General features: G+C 43.6%; 1 protein-coding gene across 1 annotated transcript in view; it reads right to left on the reverse strand.

Moving 5' to 3' along the window:
- Window positions 1–20264, reverse strand: part of WBP2 (WW domain binding protein 2) — a 36919-nt gene that overhangs the window by 2762 nt on the left and 13893 nt on the right. Inside the window, exons 2-6 of the mRNA XM_077459319.1 lie at window positions 19983–20091; window positions 13097–13232; window positions 12643–12735; window positions 5068–5202; window positions 2799–2930 (exon numbers count right to left, since the gene is read on the reverse strand). Of these exons, the coding sequence (XP_077315445.1) occupies window positions 2799–2930; window positions 5068–5202; window positions 12643–12735; window positions 13097–13232; window positions 19983–20091 (605 nt within the window). The remainder of the gene's footprint in view (window positions 1–2798; window positions 2931–5067; window positions 5203–12642; window positions 12736–13096; window positions 13233–19982; window positions 20092–20264) is intronic.

Consider the following 20264-nt stretch of genomic DNA (forward strand, 5'->3'; position numbering starts at 1 on the left):
TCACACTGACGTCCCGTTCAGGCCCGCCTGTCAGTTTTTCAGGCGGACCTGAACGGGTGCTCCATAGAGCTCTATGGAGCGTCGGATGTCAGCGGTGACATGTCCGCTGACATCCGACCCGCTCCGATCCGAATTTTTTTTTTTACGGAGGAAAAAGTTATTTTTCCATCCGTCTGCGGATCGGATCGGGTGACGACGGGCACTGCGGTCCGTCGTCATCCGATCTCCCATAGGGGAGAGTGGCGCTGTGTCAGGTCTGTCCCTGCGCAGTGTGCAGAGACGGATCTGTCATCTCCCTGCTCAGCGGGGATCGACAGAGTGATCCCCGCTGAGCAAACGGATATCCACGGGGCGGATCAGAACTGATCTACCCCGTGTGAAAGGACCCTATGTCTGTTCAGATTTCATCTTATTAATCTATGTATAATTAGAAAAAAATAAAAATAAAAAAAATTCAACCGCAGGAAAAGTTTAAAGTGGCACTTTAGTCAGGAAATTAAGACGACAGATCACATCATAATGGCGGCTGTTGCAGGTACAGATAAAACATTAAAAATAAGTGCCTATACTGATTAAAACCCAGTAATACACTGTCTCACCCTACTTTACACATGCTTAGTTTTTCTCCTCTTTTTTCAGCATTGTGCCACCTCTGTAGAGGCCCATCTGCTAACATTGATTTAAAGCGGGAGTCCGCCGGGACTCCACGTTTTTTTTTTTTTTTTTTTTAAAAGCCAGCAGCTACAAATACTGCAGCTGCTGACTTTTAAAATAGTGACACTTACCTGTCCAGCGCGCCCGCGATGTCGGCACCCGAAGCCGATCTCTCGATCGTCTCTCGGGTGCTGCCACCGCCATCTTGGGTATGGGAATCAGGATGTGGAGCCTTTCGGCTTCATTTCCTGGTTCCCTACTGCGCATGCGCGAGTCGCGCTGCGCAATAAGGATGGACTCGCTGCCTCTGGGATCTGTGTGTTTCCCAGCAGGCAGCGGGGGACTTTCGGAAAGGGGCGTAATCTACGCCCCTTTCCGCAGAGAGCTATCCCGGAAGTGGGTGCAGATACCTGTACTGTACAGGTACCTGCACCCCCCTCCCCGCTGAAAGGTGCCAATTGTGGCGCCGGAGGGGGGGAGGGTTCCGATGAGCGGAAGGTCCACTTTAGGGTGGACCTCCGCTTTAACAGTTTCTAAAAACAGTTATACACTATATTACAAAAAGAATTGGGATGCCTGCCTTTACACGCACATGAACTTTAATGGCATCTCAGTCTTAATCCGTAGGGTTCAATATTGAGTTGGCCCACCCTTTGCAGCTAAAACAGCTTCAACTCTTCTGGGAAGGCTGTTCACAAGGTTTAGGAGTGTGTCTATGGGAATGTTTGACCATTCTTCCAGAAGCTCATTTGTGAGGTCAGGCTGTGGACGAGAAGGCCTGGCTAGCAGTCTCCGCTCTTATTCATCTCAAAAGGTATTCTATCGGGTTGAGGTCAGGACTCTGTGCAAACCAGTCAAATTCCTCCACCCCAAACTCACTCATCCATATCTATATAGACCTTGCTTGTGCACTGGTGCGCAGTCATGTCGGAACAGGAAGGGGCCCATCCCCAAACTGTTCCCAAAGTTGGGAGCATGAAATTGTCCAAAATGTCTTGGTATGCTGACGCCTTAAGAGTTCCCTTCACTGGAACTAAGGGGCCAAGCCCAACCCCTGAAAAACAACCCCACACTAGAATCCCCCCTCCACCAAATGATTTGGACCGGTGTACAAAGCAAGGTCCATAAAGACATGGATGAGCGAGTTTGGGGTGGAGGAACTTGACTAGCCTGCACAGAGTCCGGACCTCAACTCGATAGAACACCTTTGGGATGAATTAGAGTGGAGAGTGCGAGCCAGGCCTTCTTGTTCACATCAGGGCTTGACCTCACAATATCAGGAATGCTAACTGTCACATTTTCTTGTGCTCTCAACCAAGCTGTAAAATCATTAAATGGCTGGTGTCCTAACTGATCACATGCAGGGCTGGACTGGGACAAAAATTTGGCTCCTGACTTCATCCACAACGGCCCACTTTAATTTTGCAAACATGCACAAAAACAGGTGGCCAATAGCCCCGAGTTCCCGACCAACCCCAGGAATTTGCTCGAAGCTGGCCTTTAATTAATTTTCTTAACAGGCAGCATATGAACTTTACAACAAGCCCTGACTGACCTCTGTAGCTGGGGGTACTGTGGACCAATTAATTCTCAAATTTCACAGAAAAATCACTGAAGTCATTCAGGTTGTTTTCTCAGCAGTTCAGTTCACCCTGCTGCCCTCCCATAGCTCCTTCTTTTTGCTTACATTGATGACTACAGTCCGAGTCGCTGCACGGAGGGGAAACCAGAAGAAGTAAAGGACATGAAGGACTTTAGTGCTTCTTCTGTGAACTTTGAGGATGAATTGCTTTACAATTTTTGCAGCTACACCGCTCAATGAAAGCCCACAACATGAAAATAATTATATGTACATTGCCTGGCCACAGGTTCACTTCAAACCTGTCTGCTCTTTGCACAGGTCACCCTACCACACCTTTTCACCACTTTCTCTACATATAGCAGAAGAACCCAGTAAAAAAGGAGGACAGTTGCCAGCAAATGGAATTAGAACTTTAGTTCTAGTTAAACTAGAACTAATGTCACTGATGGATGGAAGACTTGGTCAGAACCAGAATACCAAATTTGTATTTTCACTTGTCTAGCACCATCAGTCCTTGGGGACACACGTGACCTAGGAGTCTTTATTGACTGTGACAACATACCTGCTGTAGTAGAAGGCAAGTCAGGAGCAGAAGCTGAAGACGAGGGGGGTTGCATGGGGCCTGGGTAAGGAGGAGGAGGGGGGTGCATGTATGCCATCGAACTGTCTTGCATTGGAGGTCCTGGGTAGAATTCTAAAAGAGAATATAGGCAAGCAGAGAAAAATCAGAACACAAAGCATTTAAGATGAATATTTTATGATTTTATTTGTACATTTGTGGACAATCATAGTATAAATGAATGACAGATGTTGCTTCTTATTGGTTAGCGCAGTCTTAACCATAAAAGATGATTGAATGATAAAAGCCCAACTCCAGCCAACACATTTTGTTTTTGATAGGAGCAAAAAACGGTTACAGATTCTGCCATCATTTTTTCTGGTGCAAAAAACTGAAAGATCTAACAGCACAATGTATAAAGATAGCACACAAACCTTACATACTGTACATTAGTTAGAGGATTTACAGAACAGAACAGAACAGTGGCCCTGCAGACACTCCCTGCGTATATAGGGCTTTCACACCTTGGCCATTGGTGGAGCTTTCAGCTAGATAGTTGACGGATGCCAGGACTAGCACAGAACAGGGCAAATTCACAGAAGATGATACTTGGAGGGTCAATGTTGCACCAAAGGGGTAGTTATCTAGGGAAGGGTTTTAAATGTTACCTGTGCCTGTTTGGGTGTCAGGTATAGCCCATTTCATTTCCTTTTTCGTGTCCCTTTGGTGAGGCTTCCTTCCACTACCATTCTGGAGACACAACAGCAAGTGAGAGCAAATCTCTAAAAAGTGAAGGAAAATCCCTCTGTAGGAAGCTCCAGCTAAAACACGTGTCCATATTGGAAGACTTCCCCTCTACTCCTGTTGTAGTGACATCTGTGATATTTTGGATTGGGCATCACATTCTGTACCGTTGACAATGGTCAACACACTAAAGGATGGGTGAATCTTCAAAGCAGGTACACAGACAGCTAAAAACCTAACAGGGGGTTTAACCCTCCCTAAAAATATTGACACACTGGGGCATGACGATTTACTTTTCCTCTCACTTGTTCTTTTGGAATGGGGGGGGGGGTGAAGGCTCCCCAGAGGGGGCACAGACAGATATAGGTGCTTACCTTTCATGGCTCTGTTGAAAATTAGAAATAGTTTTGACTTGAGCTCAAATATTTCTTTAAAGTTTAACCACTTGCTGACCACCATATAGCAGTTTTACTGCTACAGGGAGACAGCTGTGTGCCGGATCACATACATACACACATACACACACACACACACACAATGCCGCACGCGTGCGCCACTTCTGCTGGTGCCAGACATTCAATGTTCACTGGCACCCACCGATCAGACAGAGACTGAGAACAGAGCTCTGCCTATAAAAATAAGACACACACACACACACACACACACACACACACACACACACACACACACACACACACACACACAATGCCACATTTCCATTTGCAGGGGGCACACATGTGCGCCACTTCTGCTGTGATTATATCAAACTGCATCTTGGATTTACTCTGGTTATCTTTGTGTAAAATGAATATTAGTTTAATGATCTGAATCATTTAAGTGTGAGAAATATGCAAAAAAGGAAAAAAATAAAAAAATAAATCAGGAAGGGGGCAAATACTTTTTCATGGCACTGTATATCCCATAGTTTGTAGGCACTACAACGTTCACATAAACCAATCAATATACGCTTATTAGGAATTTTTTTTACCGAAAACATGTAGCAGAATACATATTGTTTAAAAGCAGAATGTAAAAAATATTGTATGCATTTGTTTAATTTTTTGGCGCTTTAAACAAAAAATAATAAATATATAAATATTTTTTTTTTCGTTTAAAGCGCCAAAAAATTAAACAAATGCAGTGGTGATCAAATTAGCCATTTGTGGGGGTAAAAAATTTTTTTTTTTTACAAAAACGTTGTTATTTGGGTACAGTGTTGCATGACTGCACAACTGTCAGTAACGCAGTGCCGTATCCCAAAAAAGTGGCCTGATCATGAGGGGGGGGGGGGGGGTAAATCTTCTGGAGATCAAGTGGTTAAGAGTTTTTTTTGGGGATGGGGGAATCATTTCTTAATCAAAACAAATTGATTCAGGTGTAATCACCTAGACTTACATGCTCATAATTGGTCATGTCTAAATTTAGCGTATAAGGGCCTGGTCTTTTTTTTTTATTTATTTGACAATAGTGTAATGGCAGAAGTGTCTAGGATGTGTGAAAAAGTCATATAAGTACACTAAATACTCACCTGTAGGTGGTGGAAAAGGGTACCCAGCAGCAGCAGGAGGGGCAGGATACATGCCATTGGCTGCTGGAGGTGGGTAGGCATAGCCTCCATTAGGCATATAAGGAAATCCACCTCCCGGAGGTCCTCCTCTTGAAGCTGCACAAACACAGAATATTATTTAGAAGTTGCAACATCAGTCGTTTAATTTTTATTTGTAACTTAGAGCAGGACCCTGTTTGATTTGTGAGCAAATGATGTGCCTCGTCTTTTTTTATTTTTGCTTCTGAACCACCACACCAGGTGTTGTGGATTATTTTGCCCCTTAAAGCTAAAGCTTATGTAGGTTTTCATTTTCTTGCTCATAGTTGCATAGTTTTAGCCATCCAGTGGTAGCAGCAATCATTGGGGTCCAGTGCCGAGTGGCTGCAGTTCTGGATAGTGACCACAAGGGATCACTTGCTATGCATTGCTGCCATTCTGAAAAAGCCTTGTATTTTTTACAATCAATACACAGTTCTATACCAAAAATACAAAAAAAGTGTCTCAGTGCAGCTTCTCCCTTCCCAACACAAAGCAGCTGACACCAATTTGAATTTCACTGACGTACAACAGGACGGTGACGGAACGCGTAAAATGCGTGGCTACTCCCTCCCGGTTTTGATGTCATCACGCTTGTCCAGGAAAGCTTGTTCCACATTGTGATACAGTGTGTTTGCATGAGGAACCTGTCCACATTTATTGTCAGTATTTTTTTAATTTATTTTTTAGATGTTAAAGTGGACCTTCAGTTATTTTTTCAAATTTCCATCTATTAAATCTTCTGTCCTTGTTGTTTTAACTTTGCATAGTAAAATATTTGTTTCTGCCAGTAAATACATTTTACAGCCAACTTCCTGTTTCTTGTCTGGTCTGCAGCTTTTATTGGCCCCCTTATGACTCATCCCCCCTCCCTTCCTGGCAAATGCTCACAAGAGTGAGAGAGAGAGAGCTGTGCATGATGTCATAAGTCTAGGCTAATATCATGCACAGCTCTCTTGCTTGTGAGAGTTTGCCAGGAAGGGAGGGGGAATGAGTCATAAGAGGGCTAATGAAAGCTGCAGAGCTGGAGGTGCCTCTGTGTGTCTGTATAAATCCAGGAAGTGAACAGGCAGCAGCTTCAGCTGTCCACAGTTAAAATGGTTGCAGCCAGACTCAGTGGAGGGAGATTTCTGCAGCATATTTGGCAAATACAGAACCACAGTATATATAAAATATGCTAAGTGGTTGGAGGGAAGCTTTGGAATGGCAAAGATATTTTTATTACAAATTATGTGAGCAGACTGCAGTTCCTCTTTAAGTAAATAATATGGATACCACTAGACTGCGCTTGTTTTTCTTTACCTTACCTGCATTTGAGGGAATGTCAAAATGTGTAAGGGACATTCTCAATGTCCCTTACACATGCCGTGGTTTGCACAGCATGTTATATTAAGCTACAGAGAGAGATCATAACCCCGTGAGATTCCTGGAAATTGTAGTGTGGTTGGGACCTTCTATAAAAAAAAAAAACTTAGAGGTCTAAATTTCTGGTGAGCATATAGACAATATATTACCAAAAGTATTGGGATGCCTGCCTTTACACACACACACAAACACACATGGAATTTAATGGCACCCCACTCTTAGTCTGTAGGGTTCAATATTGAGTTGGCCCACCATTTGTAGCTATAGCAGCTTCAACTCTTCTGAGAAGGCTGTCCACAAGGTTTAGGAGTGCGTCTATGGGAATGTATGACCATTCTTCCAGAAGCGCATTTGTGAGGTCAGGCACTGATATGAATAAGAAGGCCTGGCTCTCAGTCTCTGCTCTTATTCATCCCAAAGGTGTTCTAATGGGTTGAGGTCAGGACTCTGTGCAGGCTAGTCAAGTTCCTCCACCCAAGCTCACTCATCCATATCTTTATGGACCTTGCTTTCTGCACTAGTCCAAATCATTTTGTGGGGGGGGGATTATGGTGTGGGGTTGTTTTTCAGGGGTTAGGCTTGGCCCCTTAGTGCTAGTGAAGGAAACCCTTAAGGCGTCTGCATACCAAGACATTTTGGACAATTTCACGCCCTCAACTTTGTGGGAACAGTTTGGGGATGGGCCCCTTCTTGTTCCAACATGACTGCGCACCAGTGCACAAAGCAAGGTCCATAAAGACATAGATGAGCGAGCTTGAGGTGGAGGAACTTGTCTGGCCTGCACAGAGACCTGACCTCAACCCGATAGAACACCTTTGGGGTGAATTAGAGCAGAGACTGCGAGCCAGGCCTTCTCGTCCACATCAGCGCCTGACAAATGCGCTTCTGGAAGAATAGTCAAACATTCCCATAGACACACTCCTAAACCTTGTGGACAGCGTTTCCAGAAGAGCTGTAGCTGTTATAGTTGCAGAGGATGGGCCAACTCAATAATGAACCCGAAGGACTAAGACTGGGATGTCATTAAAGTTCATGTGCGTGTAAAGGCAGGTGTCCCAATACTTTTGACAAATAGTGTCTTTTTTTCACAGGGGGTGCTGAAGGTGACGGTCAGCTTTCTACTGCATGTTTCTGAAGACTAGACATTCTTTTTTTTTTATAACTATTAAGAAGAAATCTGATGCTGAATTGAAAAGACTATATAGTACATCACACGGATATATGTTGGCTCATGCAAGTATTGATGAAGGAGGGTTTCTTTATATTTGAGCTGGTAGTGGGTCGTACACAAGAGACAATAGTGATTTATTTTGCACATATTTAGCACTGCATATTTATGTTTTCTAATTAATGCATAGTGTTTTCTGATTGGACAAAGGTGGAGAGGCAAAGTAGTGTTGTCACAAACTCCTCCTCATCTAAAAAGAGTAATTTGGGGTTGATTTTGACCCCTTTCACACGGAGGCAGTTTTCAGTTGTTTTAGAGCTAAAAATAGCACCTGAAAACTGTCTCTCACGCCTCCCTAGCTTTCACACTGGGGCAGTGCGCTTGCGGGACGAAAAAAAAAAAAAAAAAGAAAATAAAAATAAAAAAGTCCTTTGGGGTGGTTTGGGAATGCTGTATAAAGCTCTACTACACCACCCCTGCCCATTGGAATGAATGGCCAGCGCTACCGGAAACGCCGCAACACGCCCACTATTAATCCCTTCTTCAGCTAAAACTAGCGCCACTTTACCGCTAACGAACCCGACACCCCAGTATGAAAGCAGCTTTACTAAAACTGGGAAATCGCAAAACCTGGTGCAGCTGTGCACAGAAACCAATCAGCTTCCAATTTTTTTTATCAAAGCTTAATTGAACAAGCTGAAGTTAGAAGCTGATTGGCTACCATGCAGAGCTGCACCAGATTTTGCCCTCTCCAGTTTTAGTAAATCGACCCCTTTTTAGTCATAATAAAAAAAAAAAAAAAAAAAATATAAGGCATTCTATTCTCTAAAATGGTGGCAGTGCCAGGCAAGCATCCCCTGTGATGAAGAATTGCAGCTACCCAGCACTGGCCCTGAAACACTGCTATACCCAGCACTGGCCCTGAAACACTGCTATACCCAGCACTGGCCCTGGAACACTGCTACTCACTGGTGACTAGCACTGGTGACTATTAGGCCTCATGCAAACTGGAAGTTTTGATGTTTTTACAGCAGCTATTTTTGGCTGTAGGATGTTTTTTTGTACAGTCATTAAATTCTCCATCAGGTTATCCTAGGTGTTAATGCACACATAGGCTGTTAGCACTTTTGGGCAGTAAAAAAAAAATAAAAAAAATAAAAACACAACAACTAGTTGGTTCTGTGAGACGTTTTTTCAGCTGTAAAAACGCTCTCATGCTAATAAACGCTCAAAAACATCGCTCCCCAGCATTTATAATTTTTGATCCACTAAAAAAATTAAAAAAAGCTAACGCTAACGTGGAAAAGCATTAAAAACTGCTAATAAACGCTAAAAAAAACGCTATTGCAAAAACGGTGAAAAAAACTCACAGCGAAGCTAAGGCTATTTTTATAATGTTATTTTAATGTCCAGTGTGCATGAGGCCTTACAGTTTACTTCATCAGGTAAGCTGGACCAATGTGACTATGCAATAAAATTCATACTTAAAGAGGAGTTTCCATTAAAAAAAACAAATTAAAAGTCAGCAGCTACAAATACTGCAATTGCTGACTTTTAATAATCGGACACTTACCTGTTCCAGGGTCCAACGATGCGGGGGGGGGGGGGAAGGGAATCAAAGCCCTGCTCGTCCCCCCTCCGCTCGGCGGCGCCGGCATTGCAACTGTGGGCACCCGGCTGTGGCTTCACAGCCGGGCGCATGCGCGAGCGGCGCCGCGATTGGCCGCGCAGTCATCTGGGACCTGTCACGTGTCCCAGATGACCGACAGGAGGGAGGGGGCAGAGCGGAGCCCTTCCTGTGCCAAGGGGAAGTGATGTCACCAGCCCAGGCATGGAAGGAGGCAGACTATGAGGGAACCCCTAGCAACAGGCATTTAGAGGAGAGTTAAATAAAAAAAATAAAAAAATTCCCAAATGTTTTATTTTTTTTAATTTTTTTTTTTTTTTTATGAATTTAATAAGGAATTTTAATGATTTATTTTTTCTGTGGAACACAACTTTTTTTAATACCTTGCACTGAAGAGTGCTACAAAGACAGAGACAACTGTATGGGAACTAGAATAAATGGATTTATAAACAGGGATATGCAATTAGCAGACCTCCAGCTGTTGCAGAACTACAAATCCCATGAGGCATAGCAAGACTGACAGCCACAAGCATGACACCCAGAGACAGAGGCATGATGGGACTTGTAGTTTTGCAACAGCTGGAGGTCTGCTAATTGCATATCCCTGGACTATAATTTTAGCTGCATTGTTGCAATATAGCATCTATTCAAAGTGCACAGTTGGTGACTTCAGCAGTCATACGCATGTTTCCTCATACTATACTTATATGAAGCTTACCTTTTAACATTCAACATTGTTTTTTTAATGCCAGAAGTTGTGTTAAAGGAATAGGGGAATCATAGGGTGGCAAAATGACCGTGGATAGTGAAGGGAGTAGATCCAGGGATAAGGGGAAGGGAGGATGAGATCAGTATTAAAGTGAACCTTTTTCTTTGCCTTAAGCAGGCACTGTATGGCTCCATTTTTTATGCTGGGTTCACATCTATGCGAATTGGATGTGGATTTTTTTACCGCATCCAATTCGCATGACAGGAGACTGTGACCGGCTCTCTATGGAGCCGGTTCATATATCTCCGTTGTAGCTGCAGAGGGGCTTGCACAGGAACGCTGTGCATCTTTCGCTCCGTTTCAGGGCCGAATTCAGGCAAAAATTCAGCCCGGATTCATCCCTGCTGTGAGCCCCATCCTGTCAGGGGTGGGAACCCAACCTAAAGGGCATTTTAACACATAATATCTCCCCTTCGCATATATCAAGTTACTTCACAGAGAAGCCCTCATATTTAATTATAGGAAAATTGAAAGTGGTTGTAAACCCTTACAAACCACTTTGACCTACAGGCAAGCCTAGATTAAGGCTTACCTGTAGGTCCAAGAAATATCTCCTAAACCTATACGGTTTAGGAGATATTTACAAAAAGACAGGCACCGCTGTCTATGGCGCATGCGCCGTAGACAGCGGCGCACAGGCGCACTGGGCATGCTGCTGCTAACGGTGATATATGGATAGTGGCCGCTCCTGTGCGCATGCACGGGAGTGACGTCATCACCACTCCAGCGCTGTGAGTGGCCGGAGCAGAGACCCGGAAGAAGATGGAGGCTCCGTGCTACAGGGGACAGTGGTGACATCGCTGGCTCCTGTGTCAGGTAAGTGACACATAATGGGCTACTATTATGCTTTACCTTTGCAGGGAGACAAAGAGAAAGTAAACCAATCAGGGATTACTTCCTCTTGAAGCACTCAACTGCAATTATGCCAATGGGGAACCTGAAGCCGCTGCTCCTTGGTTTCTTATCAAGCAAACCACAATACAAAAATATGTACAGAATGATATCCATTATATATATAAAGTAAAGGTAAACTTAAAATAAAGTCAAAACTTATATGAACACTTGCAATGCTAATCCTAAAATCAAATGTGACTTTGATTAGGAGAAAAGCTTTAGCATGGCACTCCAACCCATATTATATTGGCTTCGGATAGAGTGGGAAAAGGTCACGTTAGATATGTATGTACCTTGTCTGTGTCCTCACAATGCAAAAGGAAGAGAGGAAATCTCACCAATAATGGCCCAGACAATGCAAAAACCTTACTGGAGTGTTAACACTTCCCCACTATACCCAAAACTAAATACAATATTAAAATGGAAATTTAATTTAAAGTGGTCCTTGCACCTAAAAAAGCGAAGTTCACGGTTTAAATAAGACCCCACCTTGCTGGACTAATGGAATAATAAAAAAATCCCCTGTCTTTGGCTTGCATTGCCTTGGTGAGGGTGAGGTCTCATCCACCTTCCAGCAATATCTACAGAATGTAGATAATTTCAAATCTCGCTGATAAGAATCTCCCAGTGGGTGCTTACAAGATTTGGAGTGCTCAGCATTCCTCAGGACCTTGTTGGAGGATGTGGACGTCACCCTGTGACGGCAACACACATTCCTGAGGAAAGTGGTACAAATCATTTTTTTTTTATAACTTTAATTTTAAACAATTCAGAAAGGGAAAAGGGCAGCAAAGGCAAATAGCGGACCCCACAAGTAGTGCAAGGTATCACCTATCTAATCTGAAGAATAAATATGTTACATCTTAACAGGCCTTAAGAGTGAAAAATGCATTTGTATTCTTTTTTTTTTTTCATCCAGTAATAATACCAGTAACACACCCCCTGTCCTAGGCTGACAACACTCACTGTACTGCATCTAAGGAACAACCAATCCCCCAAAAACAATAAGTGTGTTGAGACTACAGAACACCTCCTTTCTCTTCTTCTCCATAACATAGGGAGCTTAGGTGCATGCAGCCTATTTAATTAGGGTGCGCACCCCAAAACTCAAACACACATTGTCTGCAGCCTTATCTGCATTGGACAGTGAATGAATGGGAAGTGCTCTGTGCTGAGCGGCTTCCTGTTCATTCACAAACTGAAGCATAGTATACATAGATTACTATGCTTCAGTTATGACCGAACACAGTGAGCGAGTCCATTTAGAAAAGGAAGTTGCTGGTAAATTACATTTACTAGCCCCTTCCTCCACTCTTCATCCTGAATCATACCCCGCAGCTGCTGGGGGGGGGGGGGGAGAGAGAAGCCAGCAGCATTGCAGGGCCAACATGGGGGAAGCCCAGGAAATTGGCACTGCACGTAGTGATTAGGGTGTGCCTAAGCACACCCCCTGCGCACGCCTATCACAGGGAGTCTTGTTCTGTAGTCAACAGAAAGTACTGGTTAGACCTGATAATATGCTTGGACATTCAATGCGGTAGAGGCTCACTGGATTTCTAGAAGATTAACTAGTAGGTTTATTTATTTGCAAACTTTAAGAAAAAAATAATCATGTATTCGAAAGGTGTACTAAATATGTTTGTTTATTTGCCCCTCTTTTCCCATACACACACTCTTTAATTAAATGCTACTTACCTTGAGAGGCCACTTGTAACATGTACTGTCCAAATTCTATGGCTCCCCCAGCTGGAAAACTGAGTTTAAACGTGGCAGTGCCTTCCCAGCCACCTGCAGATGAAAAACCAGAGTACAGAATGTGACCATTTGAACATTTTGCTTTAGGTCGGTGGTCTCCAAACTGAAGCCCAGGGGCCAAATGCAGCCCTTTGCTTGCCTTTATCTGGCCCTTGACACACCAGTCCTCCAACTGACAACTATGATGGATTTCATTCCTCCCACTGATGGGGCACTATTCCTCCCGCTAAAGCCAATTAAAATTCTCCCACTGACACAAATGATGGGGCATCATTTACTCCCACTGGCCACAATCTGGCTCCCCTAAAGCCTGAAGGACAGTAAACTGGCCCCCTCGTTTGGAAAGTTTGGAGACCCCTGGTTTAAGTATAAGGACTGTGAATGTGGTTCTTACCACCAGGTTCTGCTTTCACAGTGCCTTTGATGAAGTTAGCCCCAAAAACTGGTTGCTTGATTTCACAATCCTTCATCATGTAGAAAGGCATCATAAATGACTGCATTGGATCCCTTCCTTTGGATACAAATATCACCTGCGGATTTAAAGAGACCCTGTCACCAACTTGCAGGCAAAAGCACAGCCAATCAAGTACTGTAAATGCTTACTTGCAGCGTCTTTCCTTTCAAAAATTATTTGGTATTCACTTGCAACGTGCCTTTGAGTCAATCCCTAGCATAGGGTAACTCCAAGTTCCCATCTAGATTCATAAAAACCCATAGATTGCATGATTACTCCTTTTGGTCAGAGGTATGTCGCATTGCTTAGAACTTCACTGATCATGTCCTACCGTGGGACCTGGCGTTCTTTTTTTTTCTTCACCATCACCAGATCTCAAGGAAGACTTACAGACATTCCATTTTGCCATTACTACTTGCGGCAGTGAAAAGCTCTATCCTGCTTTTTTGGAAACAAACACCACCACCTTCTATCTCTGTTTGGTTGAAAAAGCTTACTGAAATTACCGAAATGGAAGATCTGGTGGCCATGGAGAGTGGCCTTCGAGAAAGATTCCTCAAAAAGTGGTTTTAGTGGCACAACTTTACTCGGTCCATAGAGAGGGTCAGGGATCCTGGATCCTGATAGGACAGCTCAGTGCAGTATAAAAACCTCCTTCTATAAGCTTTAACCAGGAACTGATAAGTCACAAGACTGCTATATACTGCTGATAAAAAAAAGGTAATGATCAGTTTATATTTACTAAAACTATTGCATTTCCATGTTCTGTGCGAGACCAGATATAGTGAATGCAGGCTCCTAGGTTTAGGAATAAAAAAAAAAAAAAAAAAAAAAAAAAAAACTGTGTACAGAGACGACTGCCAGAGTAGGCCCCTGGGGTTACTTAAAGTGGTTGTAAACCCTTACAAACCACTTTGACCTACAGGTAAGCCTGTAGGACCAAGAAATATCCCCTAAACCAACACGGTTTAGGAGGTATTTACTAAAAGACAGTGACAGCGGTCTACGGCACAGCATGCCGCTGCTAACGATGATATGCGGTTAGTGGTGGCTACCGTGTGCATGCGCGGGAGTGACGTCATCGCTGCTCCGGCACTGTGAGTGGCCGGAGCAGCGATACCCGGAAGAAGATGGATGCTCCGGACTACAGGGGACAGCGGTGATGTCGCTGGCTCCTGTGTCAGGTAAGTGACACATAATGGGCTACTATGCGATGCATAGTAGCCCATTATGCTTTACCTTTGCAGGGAGACAAAGAGGAAGTAAATCCATCAGAGTTTACTTCCTCTTTAACATATATTATCTGTTTAATGCCTTTAGGGGGCATTGCAACATGGTTCCTTATTGCTGAACTCTTATTCTGACATGACGCCATCTCGCCATAGCATATGCAATGCGTTATCTTTATTATTACCTTGTGCCAAAAAGTAAAAAATGTTTTAAAAAGCCCATAGGTTGTCTTCGAAACTATTTTTGAAAGGGATTTATTTTTTATTTTTTTTGTTTTGTTAGGCAAGTTGACTAGAACAATAAGATTGCTCTAACATGCCATGGCTAGATTTATATTTTGTATAAAGCAATGGCCGGCGCTGCCACTGTTTACATATAACCGCTCTTTGGAGTGGTAACATGCAATTAGGAGCTCAGCAAACTGGCAACAGGGACTGGGCAGCCAAGGCTCATTGGTGAAAGTGGTGAGCGAGCACTGGCCCAAGTAGTCTGATCCAATAGAAGAGCGACAGTAGCTCAATTTCTGGAAAAGTTCATGCTGGTTCAGACAGAAAGGTGTCAGAACACAAAATGGGCGTGATTTACTAAAACTAGAGAGTGCAAAATCTGGTGCAGCTGTGCATGGTAGCCAATCAGCTTGTTCAATTAACCTTCGATTTAAAAAAAAATAAATAAATATGGAAGCAGATTGTTGGCTTGTATGCACACATGCACCACACCTTTTTAGTAAATCAACCCCAGTGCATTGCAGTTTGTTGCGTACAGGACTGTATAGCCATAGACCAGTTAGAGTGCCCATGCTGACCCGTGTCTGTGGCCAAAAGCGCCTACAATGGGCACGTGAACTTCAAAACTGGACCAAGGAACAATGGCAGAAGTTGGCCTTGTCTGATGAATTCAAGAATGGTTTGGAAAACACGAGTTCAAGGTGTGGATTGGCCTCCAAATTCTCCAGATCTGGATCCAATTGAGAACTTGTAGAATGTGCTGGAAAAACAAGCCCGATCTATGGAGGCCCCACCTTCCAACTTACAGGACTTAAATGATCTGCTGCTGACAACTTGGAGCCAGATACCACAGAACACCTTCTCAAGGTCTAGTGGATGCCTTTACAGGTTATAGTGGGTGGTCAAAATGTTATGGTTGAGTGTATATAAAAATCACAGCATGGATTGTGGAAAACCATTTTTACCACCTACCAGATTTTCTTGCAAAGGACTTCATTGATTTTCCAAAAGATAGATTAAATACAAATATTATAGGTAAGGAGCATAAAACATGTTTATTTACTGTAACAATGGGATCTGATACCTTCTAAGAGTATTAAAGTGGAGTTCCAGGTATGGCCACTTTTGCACAGTTACATGGGCCTGGCCTGGACCAATTTAAGTATGTATGTGCCATACCTGTGGGATCCCCATGGAAGTGAAATCACTGTAAAAGGCACTACTACTACAGTAAACGCCTCTGGCCTCGCTTAGTGAACACAGGAGGTCACTCGCTCGGCATGGGCAAGGAACACTTTTTTTCTATGGTACCCGTGCTAAGTAAGTGACCTCCTACAGCAGGGCAGCCACTCGGCACTACCATTGTAGTAGTACGGCTATCCTATTCCTAGCCATACCTGGAATTCAGCTTTAACATTCTCTGTAAAGCATGTATTCACATATCAGAAATAATTAATGTATTTCATCCTTCAGAGATAGTTAGCTCAATGTTGTATACAGTGGCTAACAGTTTGGAGTCTGAGGGTACATTTGGAGGGGTATCAAAAGAGCTTTTCGGGAGGTGAAGGGTCTACATCAGGGTTATGCAATTAGCGGACCTCCAGCTGTTGCAGAACTACAAGTCCCATGAGGCATAGCAAAACTGACAGCCACAAGCATGACACCCAGAGGCAGAGGCATGATGGGACTTAGACCCCTTTCACACCACCACCGCCCATAACGTCGGCGGTAAAAACGCTGCTATTTTTAGCGGCGGTTTACCGCCGGATTTGCAGCATATTTCGGCCGCTAGTGGAGCGCTTTTACCCCCCGCAAGAGGCCGAGAAAGGTTTAAAACCGCCAGCAATACGCCGCAATAGCGGCATTTTGCCGGCGGGATTACAGCGCTGCCCCATTGATTTCAATGGGGAGCAGCGGTAAACACACCGCTCCTAAGAAGCTGCTGGCAGGACTTTTCCCTGACGTCCTGCCAGCGCACAGCTGTAGCGTGAAAGCCCTCGGGCTTTCACACTACAGACAATGGTGCAGCTTTTTTAGTGCGGATTGCATGCGCTATTTCTAACGCTATAGCGCCTGCAAAACGCCCTGGTGTGAAAGGGGTCTTGTAGTTTTGCAACAGATGGAGGTCCGCTAATTGCATATCCCTGGTCTACATCTTTGAATTGTAAGAGAAGGTGTGAAGATAATTAGAATGAAAGGAAGTAAAGCTGGCTATACACAAGTAGACTTTAATTTGAAATGTTTGTTTTAAAGGACGTTTGTTTGATTCTCTAATCATTAGTTGGTCCAATCAACATTCGTTTTCAACCACAAGGATGAGGAAATTTAAAGGGTAACTCCACTTTCATGGGGGAAATAAAGGAAAAAAAAAAAAATATAGCGTGTACAATTGCGATACAATTCATTATGTAGTTGAATGTTATTAAAAATTACCTTTCCTTTTCAATCTGCAGGCGCTGTATTTTTCTATAAATGCAATGCAATATGGCTACACGGAGTTGTTCTGTACACAGAATGTGTACTGACCACTCCCCAGAAACATCATTTCCTGCTTGTGTGATTGGCTCACCAATTTTCCCAGAAGTCTGCCTAAGATACAAGTCAGATTTCAGGCATCCCCTGCAACAAAAATGTCATTTTTGGTGAGATATTTCCAATAGGAACACGTCTTAGTGCCCTGCAGCTGCACAGCTGATGGATAATTATGGAACCACTCCCATTAGACCTACTTAGCACAGACAAACACACATGGATTTCTTCTCAATAACAAAAAGGTAGGAATCTGCAACAAAGTTTGTTATAATCCTTGCAATGTACATAGATCACCAAGGGGTGAATGTTTTTTTCCCCTCAACAAAAGTGGAGTTATGCTTTAAAGAAGTGGGGTGGAAAAATGTTCTTAAATGAACCATCTTGCTAACAGTGCATCTCATTTTTGTTCTAGAAAATTGCATTTGTTCCAAAATTAAATGTTATAAGCAAATTAAACTGCTTTTGAATGATATTTGTCCAGTCATTAAGCCTGGGTTCACATTAGCGAGATGTTGAAGATCGCATGTGATTCGCATCCACACCGCAGGTGCTGATCACATGCGATGTTTGAGCAATGCGAGTTCAGCCATGCAGTTGTATGGCTGAACTCACATAGAAAATAGTGCAGGGACTTGTTTTTCTCTGCACTAGATTCGGATCGCATGGATGTTCTCACCTATGCGTTCCGATTCTTGTGCGATCTGTGAACTAAGCTGGGGGTGTCATTAAAGTTAATGACATCCTCAGCGGATCGCACAAAGACAGTGTGAACTGCCTGCGGGGAGAGGAGCGATGCGGGTACTGGTGCTGGAATTGCACTAGTGCGAACCCAGGGTGAAGGTACAAAGAAATTTTGCACAAATGTTTGTAAAAGTGTTCATTTGCAAATCTACTAGTGTATAGCCAGCCTCAGTCAAAGCATGAAAAGCAGGTGTAAGGTGGAGGGTGAATCATCCACCAGATTTTATACACACACACACACACAATATAAAATACGTAAAAGTGGTTATAAAGTTGAAATGTTTTTAACCTTAATGCATTCTCTGCATTAAGGTAAAAAAAAAAAAAAAAAAGGCTCACTATTGACCCCCCCCCCCCCCAAAAACGTACCTGACAACCAGGGCCGCTGTTAGAAATACAGCTTACCTGATGGGGCCCCCTTGACCCCGCCCAAAACCCACCCTGGCTCCAGCCACAACCCCACCCCTGCCTCCACACTGTCAGGGTGGGGGGGGGGGGGGGTGTCTGGAGGCAGGAGCTGGAACATGTAACATTTACAGCACCCCACCATTCATAACTGCATCTAAATGGGAGAGATGTCAGTTTTTTTACATCTGTGCCCTTTCAGTTTGTGTCCCCATACACCACAGACTTGTGTCCATTTACATCAGGCTACCTCTGATCTGTCACATTTAGGTCTGGAAAAATAGAAAAAGGATATTCTTTTCCAATTATTTTTTTTTTCTACCTGAATGGACACGGAGGAAGGTGGATCTAAAGGCACACAAGTCAGTTTATACCTGTAAACCTACATGGAGCTTTCAATCAGGTCTGCATGAAAAAGGACCTAATTGCAAAGCTTGGGTGAAAGGTTATCAAAGGGGTGTGGTTTGGGGGTGGTAAAAATGCAGCTCGGCTGTGTGTTTTTACTGCCCCTTCCCCCCCCCCCCCCATCACATGTGTAACAGTAGCATCTCACTATGTGCTCATGATGTATGGCTCTGTCAGTGTAACAGGACTGTGTGGTGCTGACTTTGTTATGGCTGTGCCACACAGTACAGCCATATATCAGGAAAGTCAGCACCCAACAGCCATGTTACACTGACAGAGCCATATAGCACCTGCTGTGCCCTGATCATCACAATGATAATAACCATGAGCACTCAGAGTCTGTGGACTGCACATTATACAATAGTGTGACCTGTCAGTGTGCGTGTCTGTGCAGGGGACTGCTTGCCTGTGCACCACTGCCTTTGTCCAGATTACTCCTGCTGTTCTGTCTGTCTCAGCCACCTCAGTGATAAGGCCCTCAGGCTGCAGCACTTACTGGATGAAGGGAGCCATATAACAGTAATATCCATCCGCCGGAAAGGCATACAGTGAGCAGAAAAACTTTAGTTTGTGCAGGTATACTGAGAGCAGCATGCAATTGTATCCCTGCACCCGGAAATGGAAAAAAAGTCCCTCTTCTGCTTTCACCTCCTGGGCCCCTCTGGTAACCTGATGGGGCCCAGGAAATGAATACTTATTCCTTATATACCTTAGTAATTTTTTTTTAGCTAGAAGTTAAAAGCTGCTCGGGCCCCCCCCTGCTGGCCAGGCCCGGTACAACAGGGCTGGTTGTACTGCCCTTTCAGCGGCCCTGCTGACAACTCTCCCCACTCCAGCGCTGCCCCTGGCTGCAGCAGCACTGCTCTCTTCCTGGGTTACACAGCAGCGGGAGCCATAGGTTCCTGCTGCCATCCGTCAAATCCTGCGAGGAAGGGGTGGGGGGCATGGCTGAGCTGCTCTGTATGTGTCTATGGACACGCACACAAAACTAGCTAGGAGGAGCGGACAGCACCGGCAGGGGACCACCAAAAAAGAGGTAAAGGACTGCTCTGCGCAATATTGTTGCACAGAGCAGGGAAGTATAATAATATCTTTTTATTTTAATAAAGAAAATATTTTGCCCTTTACTATCACTTTAAGTAAAGCTAAGTGTATATAAAACGTACCTGGATCTAATTATTATATATATATAAAAAAAAAAAAAACCAAACAAACAGACTAGCAAGTCTATTTTGTAATTTCTCTTTTGTATCACAGGTAACAAAGAGGAAGTTATAGGATCTTACCCTGAATGGCGTCAGCATTATTGTGCCTTTCTTAGTCCCCCGAAAAGCATCAGAAGTGCCTGCCATGTCACTAAATGTAAGCTCCACATGGTCATAAGACATCAAGACACTGAAAATAGAAAAAAATAAATAAAGTGTGATTTTATAAAATACAAGATTTGTATTCAGAATAACTCTTTCCATAATAAAACTTGATTTTTATAGTCATATGTCATTAAAAAAAAAAAAAGTCCTGCCTGCAATTACTCCTTATTCAACTTGCCACTGATCTTTTGATAGTGA

Source organism: Lithobates pipiens, unplaced genomic scaffold (genome assembly GCF_037356315.1).
Source record: "Lithobates pipiens isolate NorthernLeopardFrog02 unplaced genomic scaffold, aLitPip1_a1.2 Scaffold_28, whole genome shotgun sequence".
In the NCBI taxonomy this organism is placed as follows: domain Eukaryota; kingdom Metazoa; phylum Chordata; class Amphibia; order Anura; family Ranidae; genus Lithobates; species Lithobates pipiens.